This window comes from Lottia gigantea, assembly GCF_000327385.1.
Source record: "Lottia gigantea unplaced genomic scaffold LOTGIsca_201, whole genome shotgun sequence".
Taxonomy (NCBI): Eukaryota; Metazoa; Mollusca; class Gastropoda; family Lottiidae; genus Lottia; species Lottia gigantea.
The window spans coordinates 142,156-167,785 of record NW_008708409.1 but is presented as its reverse complement, the minus strand read 5'-3'; the positions used below and the strand labels follow the sequence as shown (position 1 = coordinate 167,785).

The window sequence follows — 25,630 nt, the reverse complement described above, 5'->3', positions numbered from 1 at the left end:
ATCCTGGACAATTTATACAGGTATGACCATGTGCAACTGCCAGCGACTACTGATTGATGATGATCAACAACAATGCGACTCTTACGTAACGTTGTGTCTTTTACATACATTGACAATGATAAATACGCCGATGATTTATGACTTGTCGTTCACGTAACGTTTACAACCTTACGATTGTAATAATTGCCATTGTATTTATCGATCTGACATGACAGGATTATCATAAGAAACAAAACGACGCATTGAAAAAGTTTAAGCAAATTTTATGAAATGCTAAGATACAATTATAAGGAATTATGGAGGTTATTTCAAAAACTTTTTGAGTATTGGGAAACTGATACCATTCCAATTCTTTACAATTCCTTTAAAGGCAGGACAATTATATCGATGTAAAACAATTTGTGCAAAGAATTTAGTCCCCTAACATCTAACAGTTCACCAACGCTATTATTGTACGTTTTGAATCATTTGAAATCAATTGCGATTAGAAAGGCATTTTAAAGAGACAAGTTCGCCATTTTTTGAAGAAATTATGCGATTTTTGTGAATTAATGTACACCATTTATATACCCATTGGTGCACAAAAGTAGGACGTAAAACTCCATTCATTTCATTTCATTTATATACCCATGACCTAAATCTAACCCCGAAAATGGCGAACCTATCCCTTTAAAAGCTAAGCTGTAAAACGTCAAATTAGACTTAACTTATCCTTAAGAAAAACTAATGTTACGAAAGAAATAGAATATATATAATGTATGATGGCTATATAATGATGTGACAATAAAACATAGACAGGAAATGTGTCTCCTGACTTTATCATTTTACACCATAGATAGTAAAGGTCTTATAAATTTGCACCATAATCAGTAAGGGTAAGGGGGGGGGGGGGGGGGTAGGGGGGTGGGGTTGGGCGAGTGTTGGGCGGCCAAAAAATTGACCCCCCCCCCCCCCCCAAATTGTACCCCACTGTATTTTTAACGAATTCACAAAAAGTATTTTTATACGTCCTTCTTACATAATATGTATTAGAATGCACCAAAGCAATTCAATTTTTTTCTTTGGAGAACTCTTTCAAACACTCCACGACGGGCTTGCGACTAAGACGCCTACATAGTATTGCCGTTCAACCTAATGAAGACGAGTGACGCAATGCAGAGTGCAATGAGGGAAAATTTGCCAGGACAGCGACATAACTCGTTTTTGGGCTTATTAGAGGGAATAACCACGGCTCTGTTTATCAAAATATCGTAGATTAACGCGCGAGTATAAAAATGTCGTTTTTCTTCACTAAACGTGCAAGTTTAGTCGCACGAATTTTTAAAGAACGGGGTCCAGTGTTTCATAAACTCCAAGTGCTTACAACATTTCATAAATATGATCCCATTTCTTAATAGGCTTTAACATCCAGTCTTTACTCTTCTAATAGACTTTAAATAATAAGCTACTCCCACTTTAAAGGAACATTCCGGTTTTTTTGTAGGTAGAAAAAATTTGTGAAAACTATACACCAAAATCAAGAAAAATGTGCTCTTTAAAGTATCTGAAAGCTTTATTAACAATTAGTACTCTCTGTTTTTAATTAACCCTTTTAAACAAATTCAATATGATCAAGAAGATATATAGATATAAATAACATACGTTAGAAATATTTTCAGGTATAATTTAAGACGTTTTTGATAATGAAATTTTTTTCTCAAAAAAGAAGAATGTCCCTTTAAAAGTGTTGAATCATCTAAGCTATTTCAACTGTCTCAGAAGATAGTGGTATGTGGTCGCAACGTGATCTGAAATGATATTGCTGAATCATTTACTTGAAACCCCCCGCCCCAATCCCCCCCTCCCCCATCAACTCCATGTCCCACCCCTTTGAAAAATTTAGATTGCTACGGACCTGAGTGACTTCCTGCTATACTATGCTTCTCAATCTCCTTTGAAATCTTGAACACTTGAGAAAATATATTTTTGGAAATGAAAAATTTAAAAAGATTGACAAATATAAGAAACTGTTCCTTTAAAAGACAATGAGAGATGTCATTTATGTATTTAACGACTGGGGACGGATTTACAGGAGACTAAAAAATCATGATGACTGGACTAAAATAGCTCACGTAAAGTTCTTGATTAATTATTCGAGTCAGATTTAGGCAATTCATGTAACTTAAGAAAAGTCGTGTCCTTCTTTCTTGTCGTCATTTTAAAGATGATATGTACCTCAGACAAATTTCCGACGACCTTGAATGCATTCCCACCCTGAAAATTCTAGATGACTTACATGACTTGTTGAGTCACATAGTCAAGCCACAATTTCAAAAGTTTTGGCAGTGTGTATTATATAATAAGTATTTTTTAAAGGGACATACGTATATAATTTTTCAGAAGGACTAGAAATGTGCGAAAATCGCATAATTCCTTCAAAAATACCTCACACTTGAAATTTCTCTTTGTATTTCTATACATGTCAATTTAAAACAAATTCAAACAAAAACCAGTCGCCTTTTTAACATGCAAAGGCGGGTAATTCTTGACACATATGGATTTGAAGGCTTAAATTTCTACGGTTAGCTGAAAATACTATTACTGATTAGTTTCAGAAATTGTCATTTGCAGAATAATTTAAATTTGACCAATTCTAAATTTGACCAATTCAATATAAAACTGGATAGAAATCACGAATAAAAAGAGAAAACCGATAGAAAAAATTCCGCAATCAAATCAAATGTCTTAATACAAATTAAATTTAATCCATGTATACTCGTGACCTGAGGCCGTTAGAACAGACATAATAGACATTGTTTAAGTCACAAATCAATCAATGCTATAATTGCCCGTATAGGCATGTCACAGCATCACATACGAACTTGTCACGTTACGTAACGGACATGACAATGATAGATAAATCCCTCAAACAGTCCTTCAAGTCTTAAAAACCTTTAAATTCATCCCAGATCAGTTCAGGATCATATTCTAAGGAGTAAAGCTTGGTGCATCACATCTTGAAAATGACAGTAAGTTTTTTGTAGGCTATTTTCGTATCTGCCAAATTTAATCATCTCGACTGCAAAATCATATATGGTTTTCTTACAATTTCAACTAAAAATTTTTGGGGACACTGATAGGATCAATTTGCACCATTCCAATTTTCAATCAGACGTCTGTGGTTCCTGTTATTCCATTAACACTGAGTGTTTGGTGAAGTCGCTAATCATGATGGCCTTATAAGTTATACAAGCATGTGACGACATCAAACAGTTAGTGGAATTGCAGGAACCACGGACATCTGGTTAAAAATTGGAATGGTACAAATCGATGCTATCAGTGTCCCCAATAAATATATACTTTTAGAAAACCTCTCTACAATCTCTTTAAGTTGTAATTTGAAAAAGGCTTCAAACAGTTTTATCAGGGCTCCAATGCATAGAAAAATGGGAACCTGTATGATAATCTAAAATAGTAAGTAAAATGCACTTTACAGCAAGAAAACCCTGAGCAAGTGTAACTACATTCGGCAATCCTCGGCAGTTTCCGTATAACTGAATCTGTTGGAAATGAAATGGAATGAGTTTTACGTCCAACTTTTCTGCACCATAATGAATCTGTTGCAGTGCGTAGCGTAACTTTCCCGATAGAAAATGAAATAAAATGGAGTTTTACATCCTACATTTCTCCACCATGTGGGATAATGAAGACAATCAACGTCATGCAGGGTGCAATGAGGGAAACTTTGCCAGGACAGCTGCATTAGCCTGCTCTAGGTCGTTTGATGCAACTGTAGAGAAAACAGGCCGATTTCTTAAAGCCTAATGATTGTTTTCAATGACATAGCTTGGAACAAGCTTAATATTTGAAGAAAATTCTCTTTAGTCAGTAACAAGTATATGTTATTTTACAGACAATGAAAGTTTTAGTTTTTGTGGTCCTTGCTTCGGTTGGGGTTCTGAATGGTGAGTATTTTATTTCTTACTCGTTTACAAAACGGCGTTGAGGCAGTTTTTCAAGCCCGCAAACACGAGCAAACAAATACGCATTGATCCAGCATTTTCATATTAGCGAGTGTGCAGTGCAGAAAACAGAAAGATAGCTTGCGTTGCAAGGTAACATACGCCCACTGGCAGATGTCAGAAAAAATAAAACAGTCTTTAATGACTAAAATACGAATTTTCTCATATTGAAGACATTATTCATGCTGAATAATTCCACAAATTTTTTTTAAATCAATATCAATAACCCAAATACAAAAAACAATTAAATCACACAGCTCTAATCAAGGGCAAAAAACAACTTTTGACGCGTGTTTACAAAGTCAAGGGCAATAACTCAAAAAATGTCCATCAAAAATATCTCTTGTTAGAACTTGTCTGAGATCTTATCAATTCCAATGATCACACCAAGTTTCATCAGAATCGGTTGAAAACTGTAGCTTCTATTGTGCTCACAAACAAATTTTAAAGCGTTTTTCGTAAGTCAAGGGCAATAACTCAAAAACCGTTCATCGAAAATGCGTCATGTTAGAACTTGTCCGAGATCTTATCAATTCCAATGATCACACCAAGTTTCATCAGAATCGGTTGAAAACTGTAGCTTCAATCCTGCTCACGAACTATTTTTAACAAATTGCGACGCGTTTTAACAAAGTCAAGTGCAATAACTCAAAAACCGTTCAACGAAAATGCGTCATGTTAGAACTTGTCCGAAATCTTATCAATTCCAATGATCACACCAAGTTTCATCAGAATCGGTTGAAAACTGTAGCTTCAATCCTGCTCACGAACTATTTTTAACAAATTTCGACGCGTTTTAACAAAGTCAAGGGCAATAACTCAAAAACAATTCATCGAAAATGCGTCAAGTTAGAACTTGTCCGAGATTTTATCAATTCCAATAATCACACCAAGTTTCATCAGAATCGGTTGAAAACTGTAGCTTCAATCCTGCTCACGAACTATTTTTAACAAATTTTGACGCGTTTTAACGAAGTCAAGGGCAATAACTCAAAAACCGTTCATCGAAAATACGTCAAGTTAGAACTTGTCCGAGATCTTATGAATTCCAATGATCACACCAAGTTTCATCAGAATCGGATGAAAACTGTAGCTTCAATCCTGCTCACGAACAATTTTTAACAAATTTCAAGGCGTTCTAAGTCAAGGGCAATATCTCAAAAACCGTTCATCGAAAATATGTCAAATTCGAACTTGACCAAGATCTTATCAATCTAAAGCACCACACCAAGTTTCATCAAAATCAGATAAAAACTGTAGTCTCTATAGTGCTCACAAGAAATGTTGACGGACGGACCGACGGACAGGGGCGACGACAATATACGACCACATATTCATGTGGGCGTATAAAAAGCTGTTTAGTCGATAGTTGTGAACTGGGTACAGAAGCGTATTTAGGTAGGAAGTTAAGATTTTTCCCTCGGGCAAGTGAGAAGGATGATCTCTAAATGCTAAAAATTTTTCTCATGCCATCTGAAATCTGTTGGCTTCAACGGTGCCTCTGGCAGCGCTTTGGAGAGACACCCTTCATATTTGGTCCCCGAATCAGGCATTTTCTAGATACGCCATTGACTGGGTATCAAGTGCTCCTTGATTTGAGTTACAATAGGACGGAGAGACAGGTCGAATCCTTTCGTTCAGAACTACCTAAGATTATTTTTGGAGTTTAAATGTCATATACAAGAACAAATGAAAATGAAATGAAAATAGTTTTACGTCTTACTTTTCTGCACCATGTGGGCTAAAGAAGACGTGCAACGCCATGTAGGATGCAATGAGGGAAATTGTGCCAGGACAGCGGCATTAGCCTGCTCTTTTTAGATTTCCAACTGTTGAGGGATCTTTAACGTGCACATTCTGTAGTCCCATACGATCGACTATCCACGTCAGCCCCTCTTACCTGCATCACTGACAGGGACATATACAAGACCAAGTGGAGGCAATATTTGTGTTTCCTGTGCACATATACAACAAAACCTCGGTTTATTGTCCCATAAAATAGACGATAAAAGTAAACCATATAATCCCATATCGATTCTGCATAATGCTAGGCATTTTATGAAGAACTTCATTATTTTCATCCGACAACAAAACCATTGAAATAACATTGTACTTGACCAATGTTGTAATTTGTTTCATTTATACAAGTAGTTAACCATTTATATTTTGCAATTGCAGCTCAGATGCTAAACTCAGATATGGCTTTAGCTATGCTTTTGGGAAATCAAAATGGCGGAGGCGGTGGTGGAAACCTTTTGCAAAATTTAGTAATGATGAAGACACTGGGTGATGCTGGTCCCGCCTTGATGTTGGCTATGCAGAATCAAAGAAGATTCCGGGATACTGGTGCCGGGCCTGCTGCCGAAGGTGTTCCCAACAGAGGAGATGCAGGAGCAACACGATCAAACGCACTTCTAGGCTTAAGAGGACTGGGAGGCGCTGGTGGTATTTCACCATTGTTGTTGGCGCTCTCAGCTGGCGACACAATGAAGAAAATTGCTCCTCTTCTGTTGCTTCAACAAAATCGTATTTAAGTTGTTCGCACATTACTTAATATTTGGTCTTTCCTATGATATCTTATTTTCGTCATTTGAAAAAATTAATTTTGTATGAGCACACTCTTCTCGACAATCCATCAGAAACAGGAAAACAGAAATTGTCATTATTAATGTTAGAAATACATTTCATTATATAATGTGAGAAATAAATTATTTTTGTTAGTATTTTCATTTTGTACGTTTTATAATATTGACGTAGTGTCCGATGATAGAAAGCAATGATTACTGCGTAAAATACCTTAGTGAAGATAATTTCCATTTACGGGGAAATCTGACAAACTCAAATGCAGACTGGCAGCAGTAGTGCAAAACTTGATTATACCCGAAAGAGTAAGAATTTTTGAGGAACGAGAAATAGACTGACAGCAATTTACTGCATCTTAGAGAATGAACAGTGGCGACGCAAATGGGGGCTAGAAATCTGGCTTCCACCCCCAATTTGTACCCCCACTTTATTTAATGATAAATTTTAAAATACGATTTGTGTACGTTTTTGCTCCAACATATGAGTCAGAATGCACCTAATCGATTCAACATATCGAAAATTTCTCAGGAGAACCCTCTTGTGATATTACAAAAGAAATGTTAAACGAAAGTAGTTAATGTAATATGTCGCGTCAAAAATTTAAAAATATGACACACTAGACCATAGAAAATTAATTTTTTGAAATTATCATCTTGTAATATACAGTATAAAGATAAGAATAGAAAGTCTAACACGTTTTATACGCCCACATTATAATATGAACCTATAGTTTCAAACCTCTCCATTGTGGAAACGGGGTGGGTTTTTAATAATCTGTGATTCCATAATACAGTGGGGCCGCGTTTATCCAGTTGCCGATAATCCAGAAACCCCGATATCTGCATGCTTTTCACTGGGAACTGAATATTTACTATGTAAAAGTAACCGTTGATCCGGTGCTCCGGTTCCGGTTCCGCACGACTGTGATTGGGAACCAATTATCAAATTCTATAATAATTAGTAATCATCATCCGGTTGCATGTCACTGTGAGTTCTGTATTGACGTCACCAAAAATTCTGCCAAATTGAAAATGTTAGTTTTCCTTTGTATGAAATCTACGATCCTTCAAAAATAAAACAAGCGCAAATTTTTATTAGCAGTTGGGGTGGTAGGGCGGTTGGGATATAAAACCCACCCAGGACACACTTACACACAAACGCTGTTCGTCACTGCCTTTCATTTTCTTAAATTTCTAAATATATTTTGATGTAGTTCACCTTAAATTTTGGAGAAAACCCATCCTATTCACTTAGGCTTAGCGTGGAATCCCTCCAGTTCCTAACAAAAGGACGCCTCTTGATTGAAGTAGTAATAAAAATCCGTACATGAAAGACAATTCCATTAATCAAAATCCCACCGAAACAAAATCGAGGGTAAAGGTTGTTAGAAGTCGAAACCTCCAAAGAGAAACAAAACCAGGCGCCTCGAATAGAGCAAGCATAGTTCCGAATGATTAACAGTGTACTAGGGAGCTACGTGTGATTTTTAAAAGAAATTCTTCATGCGTCAGAACCTAAATACCTCGGACTCCTCATTACCATTTTAACAAGAAAAACTTGTCCATTAGAAGGTGAATAATAGTCGAATATAACTTAATTTAACTTGTTTTCGTCCGTTTTATGACATATTCGTCACGTTATATTCATCAAACTTAAAAAATAAGCAGTATTACCACATCGTTTATTTGACGTAAAACCCCAATTTTTACTGCGACTTTTATGTTTTCTTTGCAAAATACATGTCAGTTTAATTTCATCCACGAATTTATCTCTCAAAACGTCATTTCATATGCGAATTAGGATATTTTTACGATTTCTTCCCCCTTTTCACATAATTTATGTTCAAAAGAATTTTTAAGAATTCGTGTATATCATTGCGTATTATTTACTAAATCATTGAATAGAAAATGACAAAGTACGCCACCTTGAAGGCTGCCGTCATCGCGCAGCCTAAAATATGACCATTAAAATAGAACGCAACACGAAATTGTCACTTTGCGATTGATTGATTTGATGTCTCTTGCTACAGCTTGAATGATCCTGGCTATATATAAGGCATTATCAACACAGTGAGCATCACTTCTTCAACCTTTTTGATATCAAGAGGAACTTCTGCAGGTACGTACTTAACTTTCGTTTCAGAATTTCTGAAGCTGTCTCTACTGTAGGCATTCATATTGTTTGATACAAGATTTTAGTTTGTGGATTTTATATTTTTACACGGCAATGGTTTCTTAGTATTTATCTTGTGGAATCTATTGTGGCAGATTAATTGGAACTTTTGTTACTTTGATTTACAAAGGATTTTAGTTGGAATTTTACGCTAGTGATACGTAGTGTGAAAGAAAATTTTCCAAAGCAGTAGCCGCAATCGTCACCTCGTCTTTTTCGCTCGTTCATCTTTTCTTCTATCAAAGGATGGATTTTTATGCTTGACTTAGCACAAGCAAGCAAGATTTGTCATTGAGGAGCAAATTGATGTCGATCTTGGCAATATTGTTAGCTCTGTGTTGATCTATTGAGAGACCGAGATTACTCTTTCGCTTCGGCAAATCCGCATTAGGAGATTACAATCTGTCATGTACTTTCACTCGGGATTTGTGACACATGCCTCCTACCTGGGCTGTTATTACCCTTCAGCGCACTTGAGAACACCTCGATGGGCACCTGAAAAGCCTATGTAATAATTCCCAAAATCTGTCCTTTAATTGAAATTGTCACAATTTCATGATTTTTGTCGATTTCTCGATAGAATCTGTTCACGTTCACTGAGTCTTTTGCCTATTTTTGGTGCCCGTGGAGAAAACATTTGCCGTTAGGAGATCTGAGAGTTATCCATTTCTTTAAAGTAATTGACAAATTGTTATGAAAAAAAAATAAGTATAAAAACTACCCTCCCAAAAAAAAGAAAATTTCGGCGGTTAATTTTCCATATTATGAATATCTGAAAAAAGCAAAAGACGGACAAAGCTATGTAGTGTACAATGGTAGAAATTTTAAAGCGACAACGGGATTATCTGGGCTTTTTATATTATATTGATATACCTTGGCCCAAACAAATGCTTCTTTCAATAACTAGATATTGTCATATGAAACTACGTATGGTTCTTGCATGGAAACAATACACACGAACGTAGTCCACGATCATTTTGAATCTCTTTATCGAATTTTCAAAAGAAAACTATAATTTTTCAACTTAACCTTTAAATCACATTTAAAGGTATAGAAATCGCTTTAAATGTGATTTGAAGGCTTAGTTAAAATATAATAGCGTTTTCAAAAATTGTACTTAATGAGTCGAGATAGTTATTCAAAATGGTTGTGAACCACGCTCGTGTGTACTATGTCTAAGTAAGAACCATTCTTAGTTTCATATGTAATTATTATCTCCCATTTCCATCAATGGCCAAGTTAGTTGGATTTAAATGGATATATATATTTGTGGTTTTCTACTTGATTTATAAAATATTATTTTTTGTTCTGTTTTTTTTTTGTTTAGGTCGGAAAGGAAATAAACACAAAAATGAAACTCACATTAGCAGTCGTGGTGGTTTTCGCCTACATTGCAACAACAAATGGTAAGAATTTTTATGTCTTCTTAAAGAGTATCCAAAAAGCAGTGCTGGTGCCAGTGGGGGTATGGCAGGTGGATTCGCACCCTCCATTATATCACCACATTATTTTTAATAAATTCAAAATAAAGATTTTTATACGTTTTTTGCACCAAGATATGTGTCAGAATGCACAAAATCAATTCAATTTTTCGAAAATGTTCTTGGGAGAGCCCTCTCCTCTCCATGAAAGACATGCGACTCCACAGAGTTGCCGCATTTTGAATTCAGCCACGACAGTTGACCCCCAATTGAGTCAGTCTGTACCCTATTTGTACCCCCAATCCCGGGAGGTTAGTGCGGCCAATAACACAAAAACCTAAATCTTAGGAACAAGACTTAATTTTGCAATTTGAAAAGGGTAAAAGGTGGAAAGTTAATAATTTAAACTTTAATTTCGGAAATCAACATGGATTTTTTTTTTTAATTCAGCTAAAGCTACTTTTCCTTCGGACTTTTGTCTAGGAATATGAATTTGGTTTGTAAAATAGCAGACTTTAATAACTAAGAGCTCAATACCACAAATATTACAATCTGACATCTGATACCCCTACAATTAAAGCAGAAATTTCCGCAGACCCGTTCTTGATTGTTCGGAGGGACAAATAATATATTCAGAGGGGCAATGCTGTATGGTGTTAAAGTAGCAGTAACGGAATTGGTCGGAAGTCCGAATTCTTTTATAGTGCCAATTAATTTTTTATAGAAAAGGAGGGGGGAGGGCGGGCGTCGAGAACCTCACAGTTCTACAATTTTGCATCCATTATTGTATTATCATGTATCTTTCTCTGTTGGGTGTAAATATGTCATAACTTTCATCAATTTTGTATTTTACAGCCATCAATCCTGCAATTTTAGCTGCCATGACCGGTGGTGGCGGTGGCAACTTTAAACAAATGTTATTAATGGATGCATTATTCAAAAATCAAAATATTGGTGGTGGTGGTGGTGGTGGTGGTGGAGTCCTAGGAGGCGGACAAAGTCAATTTGCGAAAATGATCATGACAAAAATGCTGCTGAAACAATTTGGTGAAAATCCATTAGCAGCTATGACTTTGATGGGTAATCAAAATATCGACCCCATGACATTGATTGCATTAAGCGGCGGAGAGAACATGCAAGCAATTATTCCAATTATCATGCGACAACAAATGCAGCAACAAATGCGAAGTCAAATGCCCCCTGTTGGTGCTTTAGGAACACAAATGACTCCCATGTAAATTATAATAACAATAATATGTAAATTATAGTTATGGTTGTAAATGCTTGTGATAAAAAGATTAAAGTGATCCTTGTCCTGTATTAAGGTTGATATCATTTTGATCATTTTGGGGTAAAAGGATTTTTTGTTAAACGTCTCTATAAATACTGTCTGCAACTACCAGAAGCTCTTCCCTGGTTCATTCTGACAAATTATACTACAAAATACAAGCGTTTGATGACTTCACGAAGAATACACCACCATATTGAATAATATTATGTTGTTTGTATATCTCTGAAAGATGTTTAAAATGTGATATTGTTCAAATCATGCTCAATCTCTAATCATTGTTCAATCTTGATTTTGAATACAGAAAAAAATTGTTCAAGCTTATATCCAATGCCTTCATTTGGTCCAATTCTGCTCATTACACAGGATGGGGCAGGATTTTATTGACGGGGTGAGGCATTCGACCACCTTGGCTCCCCTTTGCCCCCCCCCCCCCCCCCTCCCACTAAATATGCCATTGACTGGAGTGCTTCTACTAGCACCATTTCAATCACAAGCTTCTCGACATTCCAGAAAAACAGACGTCACTGTTGTAAAAGGCATAAACTAAATCTGGAATTGCAGGAACCACAAAGATGGAAATGCTGAAAAAATTGCTTCTAGAGTGTCTGATTAGTTTATTTTTTGCTCGCTCAGAAGACCTCAGAAACACATAGCGTGGAAAGAAGTTGCGCTATCAATTCCTATGGAAATAGTAATAGAATTAGTGAGCATGTAATCGCATGCACATGTAGGTGGTGTGTAAACTTATAGCAAAAGTTAGGCCAGTTAGTCATAAATGCAGTTGTCGGGTCTTAGAAAAACGTAACTGTCACTTAACTGAAATTGAAACTAAAACGAAAATAGAGACGGGGGTTGTACGTGTTATAACCCAAAATAAGGGATCGATGATCGATGGTTTTTTGGCCACCGTAGACGATATTTACCATAAATGTTGAATTTTCAAACTCTAGAGGTTAGTATTGGCGTTCAAGAATGCTACCCCCCCCTTTATCCATAAAACAGGTTTAAGCAATTAAAAAGAGATTATCAGGTATTTGCAGATGTATCGCGCACACTTGTATGCAAGCTTAATGATATATGGTACTATGAAAACCAATGTAGATGTCACAATGTAAACGGGTGCAAGTATCCTAAATGCACATACAAAAACTAGAAAACGTTCAGGTCGACAATGCAAGAAATTAGCGAGTTTTCTTATTTTATTAAAGCCCTTTGCAAGCTTTCTTCAAGGTTGCATTCAAGGTTAAGACATAGAAATATAAAATTGACAATAATACCCATAAATCTGCCATGAAAAGTTAAAATAAAATAATAACTCTTTAGTGGCGGTTATTCACGTGTACTTCCGTCCGCCAGGCTCAATGTCATTTTGTCCGATTCACAAAAAGATGACAAAGTTTCCTCGGGCGACTCGTGACAAGACTCCTGCATTATAATGTAACGACATAAAGTTTGAAGTTTTGCGTTTTATTCGACGCGAGGAAATAAACGTTTAGTAGAACATCGATATTTAAATTGAATAAGTGATTAATCGATTCCTGTGATAATTAACCACGACACGCCGGTTTACCGGGGTTCTTTCACGATGTTAAATTGTAATTCGATCGGGGGTTTCCAAATATGCCGGTTTATGGGGGTAGCCAGTTTATAGAGGATGTGGCTTTGGAGAGGTTTAACTGTATAAGCTTATCATTTTTTTAAAAAATGTACAAGAATAACATACCCAGCTGTAACACAATCTGTTTCTGTTTCTAGTTGACAGAGGGCATAGAAGGTATTGCCTTACATCTAACACAGCAATGGCTTTCGTTTTCATTTATCTGTAAAACAACAAAAATACGGAATACGGTATTTATAATAAGCTTACCTCATATTGGATCAAAAATGAATGCTTTGACTTACATGCAATGGCGACGTCAGTGGGAGTACAGTGGTGGGGGGCATTTGCATTTGGAAAAATGGTTTGCACCATTAATTGTACCCCCAATTTAATTCAAAAATATTATCTTTATACATTTTTGGCCGAAAATAAGTGTCAGAATACATAGTTGCCGAATTTCCTTTTTGACATGTGCCCCCTCCCCACACCGCCCATTTTGTCATTCTGTCCCCTATTTGTACCCTCAATCCCGGGGAGGCTGGCACAGCCACGCCTTTAAGGCTACATATGAAATAAGTTGCCGGATTTAACATTTAACTGGCCTAAACGTACATTATTTACCTGTGCTTTGAAATGAACATATGCGTACGGACCGTACCATTTCTTTTTGTATGGTTTTATTAATCCACTTCAAAATATTATTGCTTGTTTAAATTGGATTTGGGTTAAGGAGCTGGGATTTAGGCTAAGAAGTGGAATTTTCAGATTGAAATGCAGGTGTCGGATACATCTAGAAATGACTGATTATAATTCTAAACGTATGATTATCAAGAAAAACAAACCTGTGAATATGACCATCTTCATACACATGACCTTGACCCAAGCCCTTGGATTTCACGTGCGTTTGATGTTGAAAGTTGCAAATATCTTTTCTGTTTTCATAAGGAATAAGCCAAAGAATATCAACCCAATGTCAATACACGAGTGTTGCTTTAACGTTTTACTGCGTTGTTTTTCCCCTTTTTACAATGTAACAACTTTAGATAAGTTTCTGAAGGTCGATATGGCCCTTCGCCCTTTCGATCAGTTCATATTTCCCCCTCCCCCCGAAACAGGTTGTGCAACACTTCGTAACTAACTAGTCCTTTTAATCTCCAAAGTAGTCAATTTTGCACCCTTCGATGAGTGTCGCCATTCCAGCCAACCATAATCTCGACCAGACGACTTCGCCGGAAGTACTGAAGAAGAAATCAGGGGAAGTAAGCGATGACTATTTAAAGGGAGATAACTTACTTTTGGGACAGGACTATATGGAGAGTCTTAAATCGCAGACCATATAAATTACATTTTCATCCCCAAAAAGAAAAAAACTCCAGTGAATATTGCAGATGGGGGTGAAAGATCCGTCCGTAAAATTAAATTTAACTGATGCCAACCAGAGGCTTTTTATAACAAATCGTATCGACACATCAAAGTTTACTTTATATGAGCGAAGCGTCTAGAACAATTTGCCTACAATACAAAACAGACTCGACACAAGACATTCAACATATGCAACATGCCGATGGTCAATTACTTAAGGCAATAAAATTTGTACGTATCCACCATCAAATCGAGTTGTTACGACAGGGACAGAAGGCCATTTTTAGTCTTGAATATATGTAAACAGTCTTCAGAAGTACTAGAAATCGCACAATTCCTTTAAAAATACTTCAAACTAGGAATTTTACTCACTATTTCTATACATGTATTTTCAGTATATGTATCACAGAAAATCCTTAAATGACGAGTCTTCATTTTAACATTCAATCGCAGATAATTCTCGACACATATGGAATTGGAAGCTCAAATTCCGACTGTGAGCTGCGAATATTATTACTGATTGGCTGAGCTAAATATTTTCTGAGACTAAAGAATGTTTGGTAAAAAAATGGTGCATCTGTCCCTTTAAATAAAAATGCCTCAGATGTTACAGAAGATAAAATTACATTGGAAAAACAAACAAGTTGAATCTATGGAATAGTTTTATGTTTATAGATAATAATATGAACAATGATGTTAATGTGTGTGAATTGAAAGTAGATTTAGTCCATTCTGGTCTTCAACAATTTCTTGGTAACTTTGTCTTTTTCTCTGAAAAATTCAGAAATATGCATAAAAATGAGAAAGAAATTTCATTAATAAATTAAGAGCTATACATTCAACTTTCGTTTCATTTTTTTATTAACATTTATTTCTAATATATCCACTTCAGTTAGGATCTAACAACAGCCTTGACACCCTCTTTAACATTCGTCAAATTAACCTTTTGACCCAGCGCGATGACGTCTGCTTTAACCAATTGAATTTCTATCCTCTCCAGTGCTAACATTTTGTGGCGTTGTCTATATTTTCAATATAGTCACTTAAGTAAGGGTCTAACAACAACCCTCTTGAAAATTAGTCAAATTAACCCATTGACTCGATGTTGTCTGCTTTAACCAATCAAATTCCTTTCCTCTCCAGTGCGGGTGGAAGTATCATCAAACTCATGAAAGTTCAAGTGGACTGTCTTTAGACCTTAACTGAAGTGCCCATATTAAAAAATGGATCATTATTATATTATGTTCTAGACATGTTATTTAATTGGTGGTTTGTGTGTTGTTTACAATCAAGTAAAGAATAAGAAGTTTTGATCACAAGATCTGTGCTTTTACAAGCTTTCAAACAGTACAAAAACTTCAAAATGACCAAATATGGCATATATGAGGTTTCAAGCGGTAACACAATATTGCATTTGCCCATATTTCAATCTATATGAAACGTCAGGTTGTTGAGTGTCCAAAAAAATAAATAAATAAATAAATAGTAATAAATAAACTCTTTATTTTACATTGGTCAGAATTAGGCCCAATACAAAAGGACATGGTCCTGTCTAACATGTAGACTTGAGATCCCTTCAGCAAGAACTACTTTATTTCTACTTACATTATATATACAACAGCACCCCAACCAGAAACAGCATCTCTATCAAAAGCATTCATCAAAGCTTGAGAAATAGTTTCAAATAAATCATCAGGCTCCTGAAAAAAACAAGTGATATAAAGCTCATTCTTAAGGAAGTATCAATCTTATACTCAAATTAAATTTACATTCTAGGAAGTATGCATGGTTTTTGAATCTTATATATATAATGCATCCAATAAGCATGAGGTGTAAAGCTGACAGTGTTGAAAGTATAAAGCTGACAGTGTTGAAAGTGTAAAGCTGACAGATTTGAAAGTATAAAGCTGACAGTGTTGAGAGTATAAAGCTGACAGTCTTGAAAGTATGAAGCTGACAGTCTTGAAAGCATAAAGATGACAGTCTTGAAAGCATATAGATGACAGTATTGAATATAAAGCTGACAGTGTTGAAAGTATGAAGCTGACAGCCTTGATAGTATAGAGCTGACAGTTTTGAAAGTATAAAGCTGACAGTCTTGAAAGTATGAAGCTTACACCCAGGGAAGTTGAATTACAGGAACCACAGATGTCTGATTGAAAATTATATTTATGAACTACATTTTTTTTTTATCATTATAATTTTTTTCATTTTTAGTATTGTCACCAGGCAACTCTTCAGTGGCGCCATATATGAAGGCCTGTTTAAAAGTTTTCAACAATTTAGGCAAAAAAAATTACAACCTACAAAAAAAAGAATGCCCCTTTAAGATAACATAAAACTAATCCTACTCACTAGATTTGGTTCCCATAGTGATTCACACATACCATACATCTGTTCAGAACAAGTTCCACTAACCACAAAATCATCAGTTATCATAGGACAACCAATTAAATCCATAGAAGCTATGAACGGCTGATGAGTCTTTGGATCTAATCCTGCTACGACTGGTTCCACAAAATAGGGTCCAAATCTTCAACAACAAAAATTTGAGTATCAAACAATATAGGCGACGAATCAAAAATTCCTACAGATTCATGATTTTCTGGGTTAATTTGAGTCTTAAATATTCGTTAATAGCCTTCAGAAGTACTAGAAATGTACGAAATCGAATAATTCCTTCAAAAATATCTCAAACTAGGAATTTCTGTTCCTATTTCTATATAAGATGTCTTTTTAACATTCAAACACAGATAATTCTGGACACATTTGGAATTGAAGGCTTAAATTTCAATGATCGGCTGTGGACCCTAAAGTACAAATGGTTCTTACATGGAAATAACACAAACGAACATAGTTCACAACCATTTTTGAATATCTTCTTATACTCAATAAGTCGAAGTTTGATAAATGTTATACTCTTTCAAGTAAGCCTAAATGTGATTTGAAGACTTAGTTGAAATATTAAAGCCTTTTTAAAAATTTGACTTACTAATTCGAGGAAGAGATTCAAAATGGTGGTGAACTACGTTCGTGTTATTTCCATGTAAGAACCATACTTAGTTTCGTTGACTGGTAAGACATACGTACCTTCTCTCATAGAGTAAATTAGAAACCATACTCATAAATGTTTTGGGTCGTATTCTTCTGTTTTCCCTCAATTCATACATCTTTAAACGGAAATTTAATCTCTGGGAACTGGAAAGAAAATTATCAGGATATATAGATCTAGAAATAAGTTGGAAATGAAGAAATTTCAGTTGTACAGCCAACAAATTTTGATGCATTTTTACTAAGTCAAGGGCAATAACTCACATTCCATTCATTGAAAAATCATGAAATTCAAACTTGACCAATATCTCATTGTAATAGATGATCACACAAGATTTCCTTAAAATCAGATGAAAACTGTAGTCTCTGTAGTGTTCACAAACAAATTTTTTTTACGTGTTTTAACTATGTCAAGGGCAGTAACTCAAAAACCATTCATCGAAAAATTGTCAATTCCAACTTGACCAAGATCTCATCATTATAAATGATCACACCAAATTTCATTTAAATCGGAAGAAAACTGTATTCTCTATGGTGTTCACAAACAAATTTTGACAGTTTTTTCCCATTTCAAGGGCAATAACTCAAAAACCATTTATCAAATAATCATCAAATCATTGTAGTAAATGATCACACCAGATGTCATTAAAATCAGATGAAAACTGTAGTTTCTGTTGTGTTCACAACCAAATTTTGAAGCTCTTACGTTAAGGGCAATAACTCAAAAACTGTTCATCAATTAATCATAAAATTCGAACTTGTCTTAGATCTCATCACTATAAATCATCACATCAAATTTCATCAAAAACAGATGAAAACTGTAGTTCACAAACAAAGTTTGAAGCGTTTTTCTTAAGTTAAGGGCAACAAAATCAAAAACTGCTCATCGAAAAATCTTAAACTTTGATCTTGACCAAGATCTCATAAATATAAATGATCACACAAAACTTCATTAAAATCAGGCCAATATACGACTGCATTATATTGATTATATTATAATAATAGTGCTTGATCGCAGCAACATAATCTGTCCATTTAATACACTTGTACTTGTGTATATGTATTTTTCTGTATATAAATTGTGATGGCTTGTACCGGTACATCTTTTGTGGTAATTGATCACAGCAACATAGTCCGTCCATTTAGTATATAATTATGTAGTTGTTTATTTGTTAGACAAGTTGTCCAGGGAGGCATTGTGTAATTCTTTTTTATCCTCTCATTCATTCATTATACTGTTCCCATGTTGGCTGAATGTTAAACAGGACCATGTCCTTGTGTATTGGGCCAAATTCTTACCGATGTAAAATAAAGAGTTTATTACTGAAAGTCGACCACAGAAAGTCAACCAAGAGCGTTTGTGTGCTCGCAACATAACACTTACACAGTCTGAACATCAGTAGCTAGTCCAGGTAAGCCAATATAAAGATGTGGTCCCATCTCAAATATTTTATCGAAATCCATACTGACTGTTTGAGCTTGAACCCCAAATCTTCTATCAGCAGCAATAGCTACACAATCTTTTCCATTCATAGCTATGATGGCTGCTCCATTGTAAGCCAAAATACTCTGAAAATCACAAGAGTAATCATATCATTATTAGGATTATATTATCATTTTAAAGTAACCAGTTGAAATGATATTGAAAATTATTATTCAAAGGGATTATAAAGACGTTTTTTAAAATTTTTGATGTGTATTTGGGAATACTGATAGCATCAGCACCATTCAATGTTCAATCAGACGTCTGTTGTTTCTGCAATTCTACAAAAAATAAGTGATGACTTTACTAATCAATAGCAAAATATGCTTTATTACATAAGGCACTTTGCGAGTAATGACGTCATCAAACACTTAAGTTTTAGTGGAATAGCAGGAACAACAGATGATGATTGCAAATTGGAATGGTGCAAATCGATGCCATCAGTGTCCGCGATACACATATAAAGAAGTGAGAAAACCTCTTTTCAATCCTTTTAAAATCTACAGTCTAATCACACTAGGCCTACAGAAAGTCCTAAATTGTTTAGCTTGTTGGGTTGTTGTGTGGGAGGTGAGCTCAATTTCAGGTTTTCTTATAAAAAAAATATTCTTATATCGAAACAATTCTGACTTATTGTCTTTCTTTGAAAGTTGAAAACAAATCATGCCACAAAGTGGCAAACAAAACATCAACGTCATGATGAACAATACAACAATTTGGCAGCATATCTGTTTCTATCGTCAGTTTTAGACTAATAGTTGAATTGTCTAATTTAAGAACAACCCCATGTAATAAACTCACCATTTTACTCCGTTATTTGAATATTAAACACAAAACTTTACAATGCAAATGAGAAGTTTAGCAAGTCATGTTTGGATATCTTTCTTTCCTCTAAATTAGAGAGTAAAGAGTAAAGGGAAGTAACTAGTAAGAACATTCTACTACAGACAACAACTAAAAACGATTAATTTTAGACCTATCTCAATGAATATTTTTTAGAAAAATATTGTAAACTTGATATACTTTTGCCGACAAGACTTGTTGGCAGCATTTGATGGGCTCTTATAAATCTGCACCTTAAAGGGACAGTTCACCATTTTCAAGAGTTGATTTGAGTCTTGAATATATGTAAACAGTCTTCAGAAGTACTAGAAATGTACGAAAATCACATAATTCTTTAAAAATACCTCAAACCAAGAATTTCTTTTCCTATTTCCATAAATGCCTTTTCTGTATATGGCAGTGTCTCAAGAATAGACGACTCGTCTTTTTAACTTTCAAATGCAGAAAATTCTGGACACACATGGATTTAAAGGCTCAGATTTCAAGGGTGAGCTGTGAACACTAATTCTGATTGCAATATCGTTTCTGAGACTATAAGGTATGATTGGTAAAAAAAAATGGCGCATCTGTCCCTTTAAGGAGCGATTTGGTAAAAAAAATCAATTTCTTTGGTCATAGGGTGCGTGCTGTGGATGTCGCTTAGCTAGTGTACTCTTCTAGAACACCTGATCATGCTCTCGGATTGGGTTTCTCAACTCAGTATGACAGTATCCAATTCAGAGAGTCTACATTGCTAATATAGTTTATTTGGTAAGACCTATATTGTAAAACGAAAGTGAAACGTAACAGCATACATTTTTATTCTAGCACAATTTTATATAATGATTTTTTTATCAGTAGAGGTAAGCATGGAAGGGTTTTCATTCATATATTTAAATTTCAACCAATCTTCTTCATTATAAAATAAGAGAGAGTCTGTAGGGATGTTTGGTCCGACTTGCTCTCGTATCCACGCGTGTTCGGTTGGTACGAAATATCCCGAACCATTCCATCTACGATTCCATGCCTGATAGTGCTGTGGTAAAGAAAGGGACGTAAAAGTTGATGGATATTTGGCACCAATTGTAGAAAACCCTGAAAAATAAAATGGCAGTATGGGCCAATTAAGCGAATAGTGAACAGATTTGGAAATTAGGCTTTTGTGAATAAGTCAGATCAACTGGAAGCCAATAAAACAAGAAGTAGCCCAGCTTTATATTTAGGCCTACCACGCATCAAACGAGCATATGAATCAAATGTGTTTTTTCTAAAAGTTTTCTGTCCGAATAAATATAAAATCTAGTTTTTAAACATCAACCGTTGTAATGCAGGAATACCGGATGCCAGCTGTCAGCTATAAAGGATAGCTGATATGGAGCTATCGACCTAGTAGACATATTCAATTACATTGGTTATCAAATATAAATTTGGGACTGAACGCTGAACTGAAAAGGGGGGGGGGGAGGGCGAAGATGCTTCGCGAGAGGCTGGCGACAATGACAAATCCACAGGGTTGCCGCAATTTCAATTCAGCCTCGACGGTAAATTGACTCCCCCCCCCCCACCCTCTCCCCAAATTGAGTCATTCTGCCCCTTATTTGTACCTCAAGTCTGGCACCGCCACTGACGGTGATCTACTGAACGTGTTGCCTGAACAATTTCCCTTATCGGAGCAATAATTTAAAGGATGTATCGTGTTTTACCTGGAGTATATGTGTTCCTCTGGTTGTATTTTCTCCATTCGACCTCAGATTCAAACAAAATGGCGTCTCGTCGTACTTGTAGCGGTAGTGACTTGTAATCGTTTACGGAAACCCATTTGCGTTCACCGGGAATATAGTATGACGGTCCCATAAATACATAAGAAGCCATATTGTCTGGTGATTGGTAGGGCGACCCCGTGTTGCAGACATATTGGTCTAATGATGTACTGTTCGCCTGGCTTGATGCTACATTTCCTGAAAATAACAATGGTACAATCCGATTAAAGCCCCGGTTACCAACCTCGAGTGTTTTCACCCCCTGGGGTTGTGGGACTAGGGTGTCAGGGTGTGGCTAACTGGTATAGGAGAAGAATTTATTTTGCATTGAAAGAGCACCGGACATCATCACATGCCGCAAATGTGGGTGAAACAAATATTTGGGGTGTGAAAGGTCCAGGTGATTGCTCCAAGGGTGGGAACCATTGGTTTAAAGGGACATATTCACTATGCGTTTGACCAATATTTAGTATTTAAGTCTCAGAAAGGGGATTTTTGTTAGCTAAGCTAATCAGTAATAGTGTGCACAGCTCATCACCGACATTTGAGCCTTCAAATCAATTATACGCGTGTTAAAAAGATGACTCGTCATTTCTCTGTTATATAGAAATAACATACCTAGAAAACGAAATTTCTAGGATTAGATATTTTCAAAGGAATTATGCAATTTCCGTAAATTCCTAATACTTATGAAGACTATTTAAATATATTCAAGACTAAAATCAACCCCCGAAAATATCGAAACATTCCCTTTAAAATGAATTAATGTTTTTTTTTTAACCAGCAATATATAATAGTGAAATAGCATTAACTACAGACTGAAAAACAGACGCTTAGCTAGTGACTTACAGTTACATACAGAGAGGTCTCAGAATGCAAGAGAGCATTAAAACAAAATTCCCGAGGGAAGGGCCACAAACCACTTTAGTAGTCTAAACGGCGCCCCTCACATCTAGTTGAGGCATTGCCCGAAAAATATGTACCTACTTGTAGAGGCCGACATATTGGTTTTGATTATTTATAGCCTTATCACGGTATTCGATACACCTGTATAGACTATAGGACGTCAACTGTTACTTATTGAATAATATATATAGCCTAGCAACGTGTAAACTATCTGTGTTCGTAGCTCCCTCTTTGTATGACGACAATATAATAGATTCATTATTGTTATTGGCCCTGCTATAATAAGGTGTGAACGGTAGGTCAATCTTTATTTACTCTTATTGAAATAAACAATAAACAATATTAGCTACAGGTAGGCTGCTTGACAGTCCCAGTCACCGGACGCCAAGTTCCATTAGGTCTTCTGATTATGCTCTGATCAGGCCCGTAGTCGAACTTGATTGACTTGGGGCAAGTAAGATATCCGTAGGGGCAATGGTGTTATGGCGTTTAGTTGTAGTAATAGAATTGTTTGTTTTTTTTTGTATCTAATAAATCATCTGCAATTGTCAGGTGTTCATAATTTAGAGATTAGCACTACAATCACATAGCCAAGCTCTCTTCTATGGAAAAATCCATGCGTTAAAGGAATTATAAAAAGGTTCTACAAACTTTCCTTTTGTATCGGGGACACTGATAGCACTATTTGTACTATTCCAATTATCAGTCAGACGTCTGATGTCTTGAATCCTGCAATTCTACCAAATCTAAGCATTTTTTATGAAGCAAAACCTGATGTTGATATAAAGGATCTTTGCGTGACGTCATAAAACGCCTAGCATGACTGGAAATGCGAGAACCACAGACGTCTGATTGGAAGTTGGAATGTTGCAAATTGTGTCCCGGATATAAGCTTACATAAAACTATTTTCCTTTTTTCATTGATAGAATATGGATGCCTATAAATACGAACTGCCCAAACCACACTATTCTACGCCGTCTAACAACTATTTTTGTGGAGATTGGAAATCAACTGTATGGACAGCTCCAGCACATTACGTTCCATCTGAAAGACGGTGGATTGACCACCCGGACTATCGCTCACTACCCAGAGAGGCTAGGCGAGATGCCATAGACTTCCAGAGTGAACACGAATGGGTATATTATTCTAGAAATCGAGACACGCCCGGAGGTAGGTAAAAGTTGAAAGCAGCGACTGATTGATTGCCAAAAACAACGATTTTAACATTTTATTCGTGAAATATTCGTTATATTTGTTCGAATTGAAGGCTACAACATAACTAACATTTTTTAGTACTAGCAGACGATTCATTTGGACACACTCATTTGAAGTTTCCCTGTTCAATCTCAAAATTCAACCTCCTATAACTTTTTCCAGCAATCTCGTTGAAAACTTTCCAATATGTCACATGAAAGCATGGCCAATGCTTAGTTTTTAGACAAAGTTCAATATATCATGACCACCTCACAAAATCTGAAAGGAAATGCAATTTCAGACATCAAATTCCAAATTTAGACCAAATGTTAGTGAAAAATAGCCATGTTAAAACCATTCATTAAATTAATTACTAGAGCGGGTCCCATAGTAGACGATTTATTTGAACAAGCTTAAAGCGAGTTATCTCCCATGGAATATTTCATTAAATTCTTTGTGCACTTACATCCCGAAATGTCTTCAAGTTTTTTAGTAACACTAGAATAGACGATAAAAGAATGAAATCCTACTCTTTGCACCATGTGGGCTAATGAAGACTGACAACGCCATACAGGATAGGGTGTAAGGAGGGACAGCAGCATAAGCCTGCTACTTTTTGATGTCCAACTGTCGAGGGTTTAACCTAACGACCTTACTGAGCACTAAAACAACGTCATTAAAGGAAGGGGTCTTCTAAAAAAAATTATGTGTATCTTGGACACTGATTTCTCGGTTTATTGTCTCATAAAATAGACGATAAAAGTAAACCATATAATCCCATATCGATTCTGCATAATGCTAGACATTTTATGAAGAACTTCATTATTTTCATTATTTTCGTTGTGCCAATTCATATTTTCAGTTCAATAGGCGTATATTTTACCATTACATTTTATTCTTGCATGCAGGATATTTCCATAAAGATGTCGGTCTACATCCATCTGGTCGACCAGAATTAAGATTGTTTGGATACACAAGAAATCTTCCCAGTATGCCTGGCGATACAGCTTCTCAGAGAGCATGGTACCAAAACAACAACCCAACACCAGCTGTCCGGAACTCACGAGGAGACTATTATGGCTTCTACCACCAAGCATTGGATTCTGAAAATGAACGCCGAATGATCAACACGCCAATGAATTTTAAAGTACAACCGAATGATATACCCAAATTGTAGATCCCTGTGAAAAGCATATATGTAGCCTACAGTATTACAGCTTTTCCTTCTAGGACATGAGATTTTAAAGGCATACTACCTCTTAGAATGGACATGAAATTGAAAATCTCAAACTTGGCCAATAAGTGTATATATTCATCAGTTGAACTTACCACGTGTAATGATGATATCTATAAAACTAAATAATTATTGATAACAGATTCTAAGCATGTTTCAAAATTACAGGTAAGTCCACTGATGAACAAAGACTTTTTTTTGGTCATACAAAGCGGTAGTATAAGATGTATATAATTGTCAAGTTTGTATGTATTATTTAAAAACATATGTTTAATTGTTTGAGAAAAATATAATGTTTCAAAATGTATCAAGATTTTTTATTTTAAAGCGGTGGCGTCCCATATTAAAGGGATTGCCTTCCCCTATTTCTCTGGGACTACCTATAAGGATTGCTTTAACCTACGTAGTACTAAAACGTCATTAAAGGAATTGTAAAGTGGTTTTCTAAAATTATTATGTGTAACTGGGACACTAATGATAACAACAATTAGTACCATTCTAAATATAATCAGACGTCTATGGTTCCTGCAATTCCATTTACACTTAGGGCCATATGCAGCGCTCGTACTTTACCTAAACTTTGACTAAAATTAGACTTAAGTCGAACTTTAGGTATGCACCGGTCGTGCTTAAATTTTACTATCAAAAATGTAGAAAATTAAAATCAAGGTATGAGAGCTGCATACGGCCCTAAGTGTTTGATGACGTCACTTATCGCAAACTATACCATATAAGGCCTTTCGCGATTA

General features: G+C 35.7%; 5 protein-coding genes across 5 annotated transcripts; 3 read left to right on the top strand and 2 right to left on the bottom strand.

Moving 5' to 3' along the window:
• The first annotated feature begins 2,937 nt into the window (after positions 1-2,937).
• LOTGIDRAFT_239171 (hypothetical protein) lies at positions 2,938-6,730 on the top strand. The gene is made up of 3 exons (XM_009053866.1): positions 2,938-3,008; positions 3,893-3,944; positions 6,180-6,730. Exons 1-3 carry the CDS (start codon positions 3,003-3,005, stop codon positions 6,533-6,535), a joined length of 414 nt encoding a protein of 137 aa, XP_009052114.1. The 5' UTR covers positions 2,938-3,002; the 3' UTR covers positions 6,536-6,730.
• A 1,775-nt stretch (positions 6,731-8,505) lies between these two features.
• On the top strand, positions 8,506-11,791 carry LOTGIDRAFT_239170 (hypothetical protein). Its single transcript, XM_009053865.1, has 3 exons — positions 8,506-8,702; positions 10,084-10,162; positions 11,033-11,791. The coding sequence occupies exons 2-3, from the start codon at positions 10,108-10,110 to the stop codon at positions 11,413-11,415; spliced, it is 438 nt and encodes a 145-aa protein (XP_009052113.1). The 5' UTR covers positions 8,506-8,702; positions 10,084-10,107; the 3' UTR covers positions 11,416-11,791.
• A 3,285-nt stretch (positions 11,792-15,076) lies between these two features.
• On the bottom strand, positions 15,077-19,849 carry LOTGIDRAFT_226791 (hypothetical protein). Its single transcript, XM_009053864.1, has 6 exons — positions 19,766-19,849; positions 18,866-19,050; positions 17,521-17,628; positions 16,786-16,963; positions 16,036-16,130; positions 15,077-15,201 (listed from the first exon to the last, which is right to left on the bottom strand). Exons 1-6 carry the CDS (start codon positions 19,766-19,768, stop codon positions 15,153-15,155), a joined length of 618 nt encoding a protein of 205 aa, XP_009052112.1. The 5' UTR covers positions 19,769-19,849; the 3' UTR covers positions 15,077-15,152.
• Positions 19,850-20,536: 687 nt separating this feature from the next.
• Positions 20,537-22,604, bottom strand: LOTGIDRAFT_239167 (hypothetical protein). The gene is made up of 3 exons (XM_009053863.1): positions 22,534-22,604; positions 21,490-21,744; positions 20,537-20,881 (listed from the first exon to the last, which is right to left on the bottom strand). Exons 1-3 carry the CDS (start codon positions 22,547-22,549, stop codon positions 20,622-20,624), a joined length of 531 nt encoding a protein of 176 aa, XP_009052111.1. The 5' UTR covers positions 22,550-22,604; the 3' UTR covers positions 20,537-20,621.
• Positions 22,605-22,691: 87 nt separating this feature from the next.
• On the top strand, positions 22,692-25,187 carry LOTGIDRAFT_239166 (hypothetical protein). The gene is made up of 3 exons (XM_009053862.1): positions 22,692-22,747; positions 23,380-23,623; positions 24,556-25,187. Exons 2-3 carry the CDS (start codon positions 23,383-23,385, stop codon positions 24,822-24,824), a joined length of 510 nt encoding a protein of 169 aa, XP_009052110.1. The 5' UTR covers positions 22,692-22,747; positions 23,380-23,382; the 3' UTR covers positions 24,825-25,187.
• Positions 25,188-25,630: the final 443 nt, after the last annotated feature.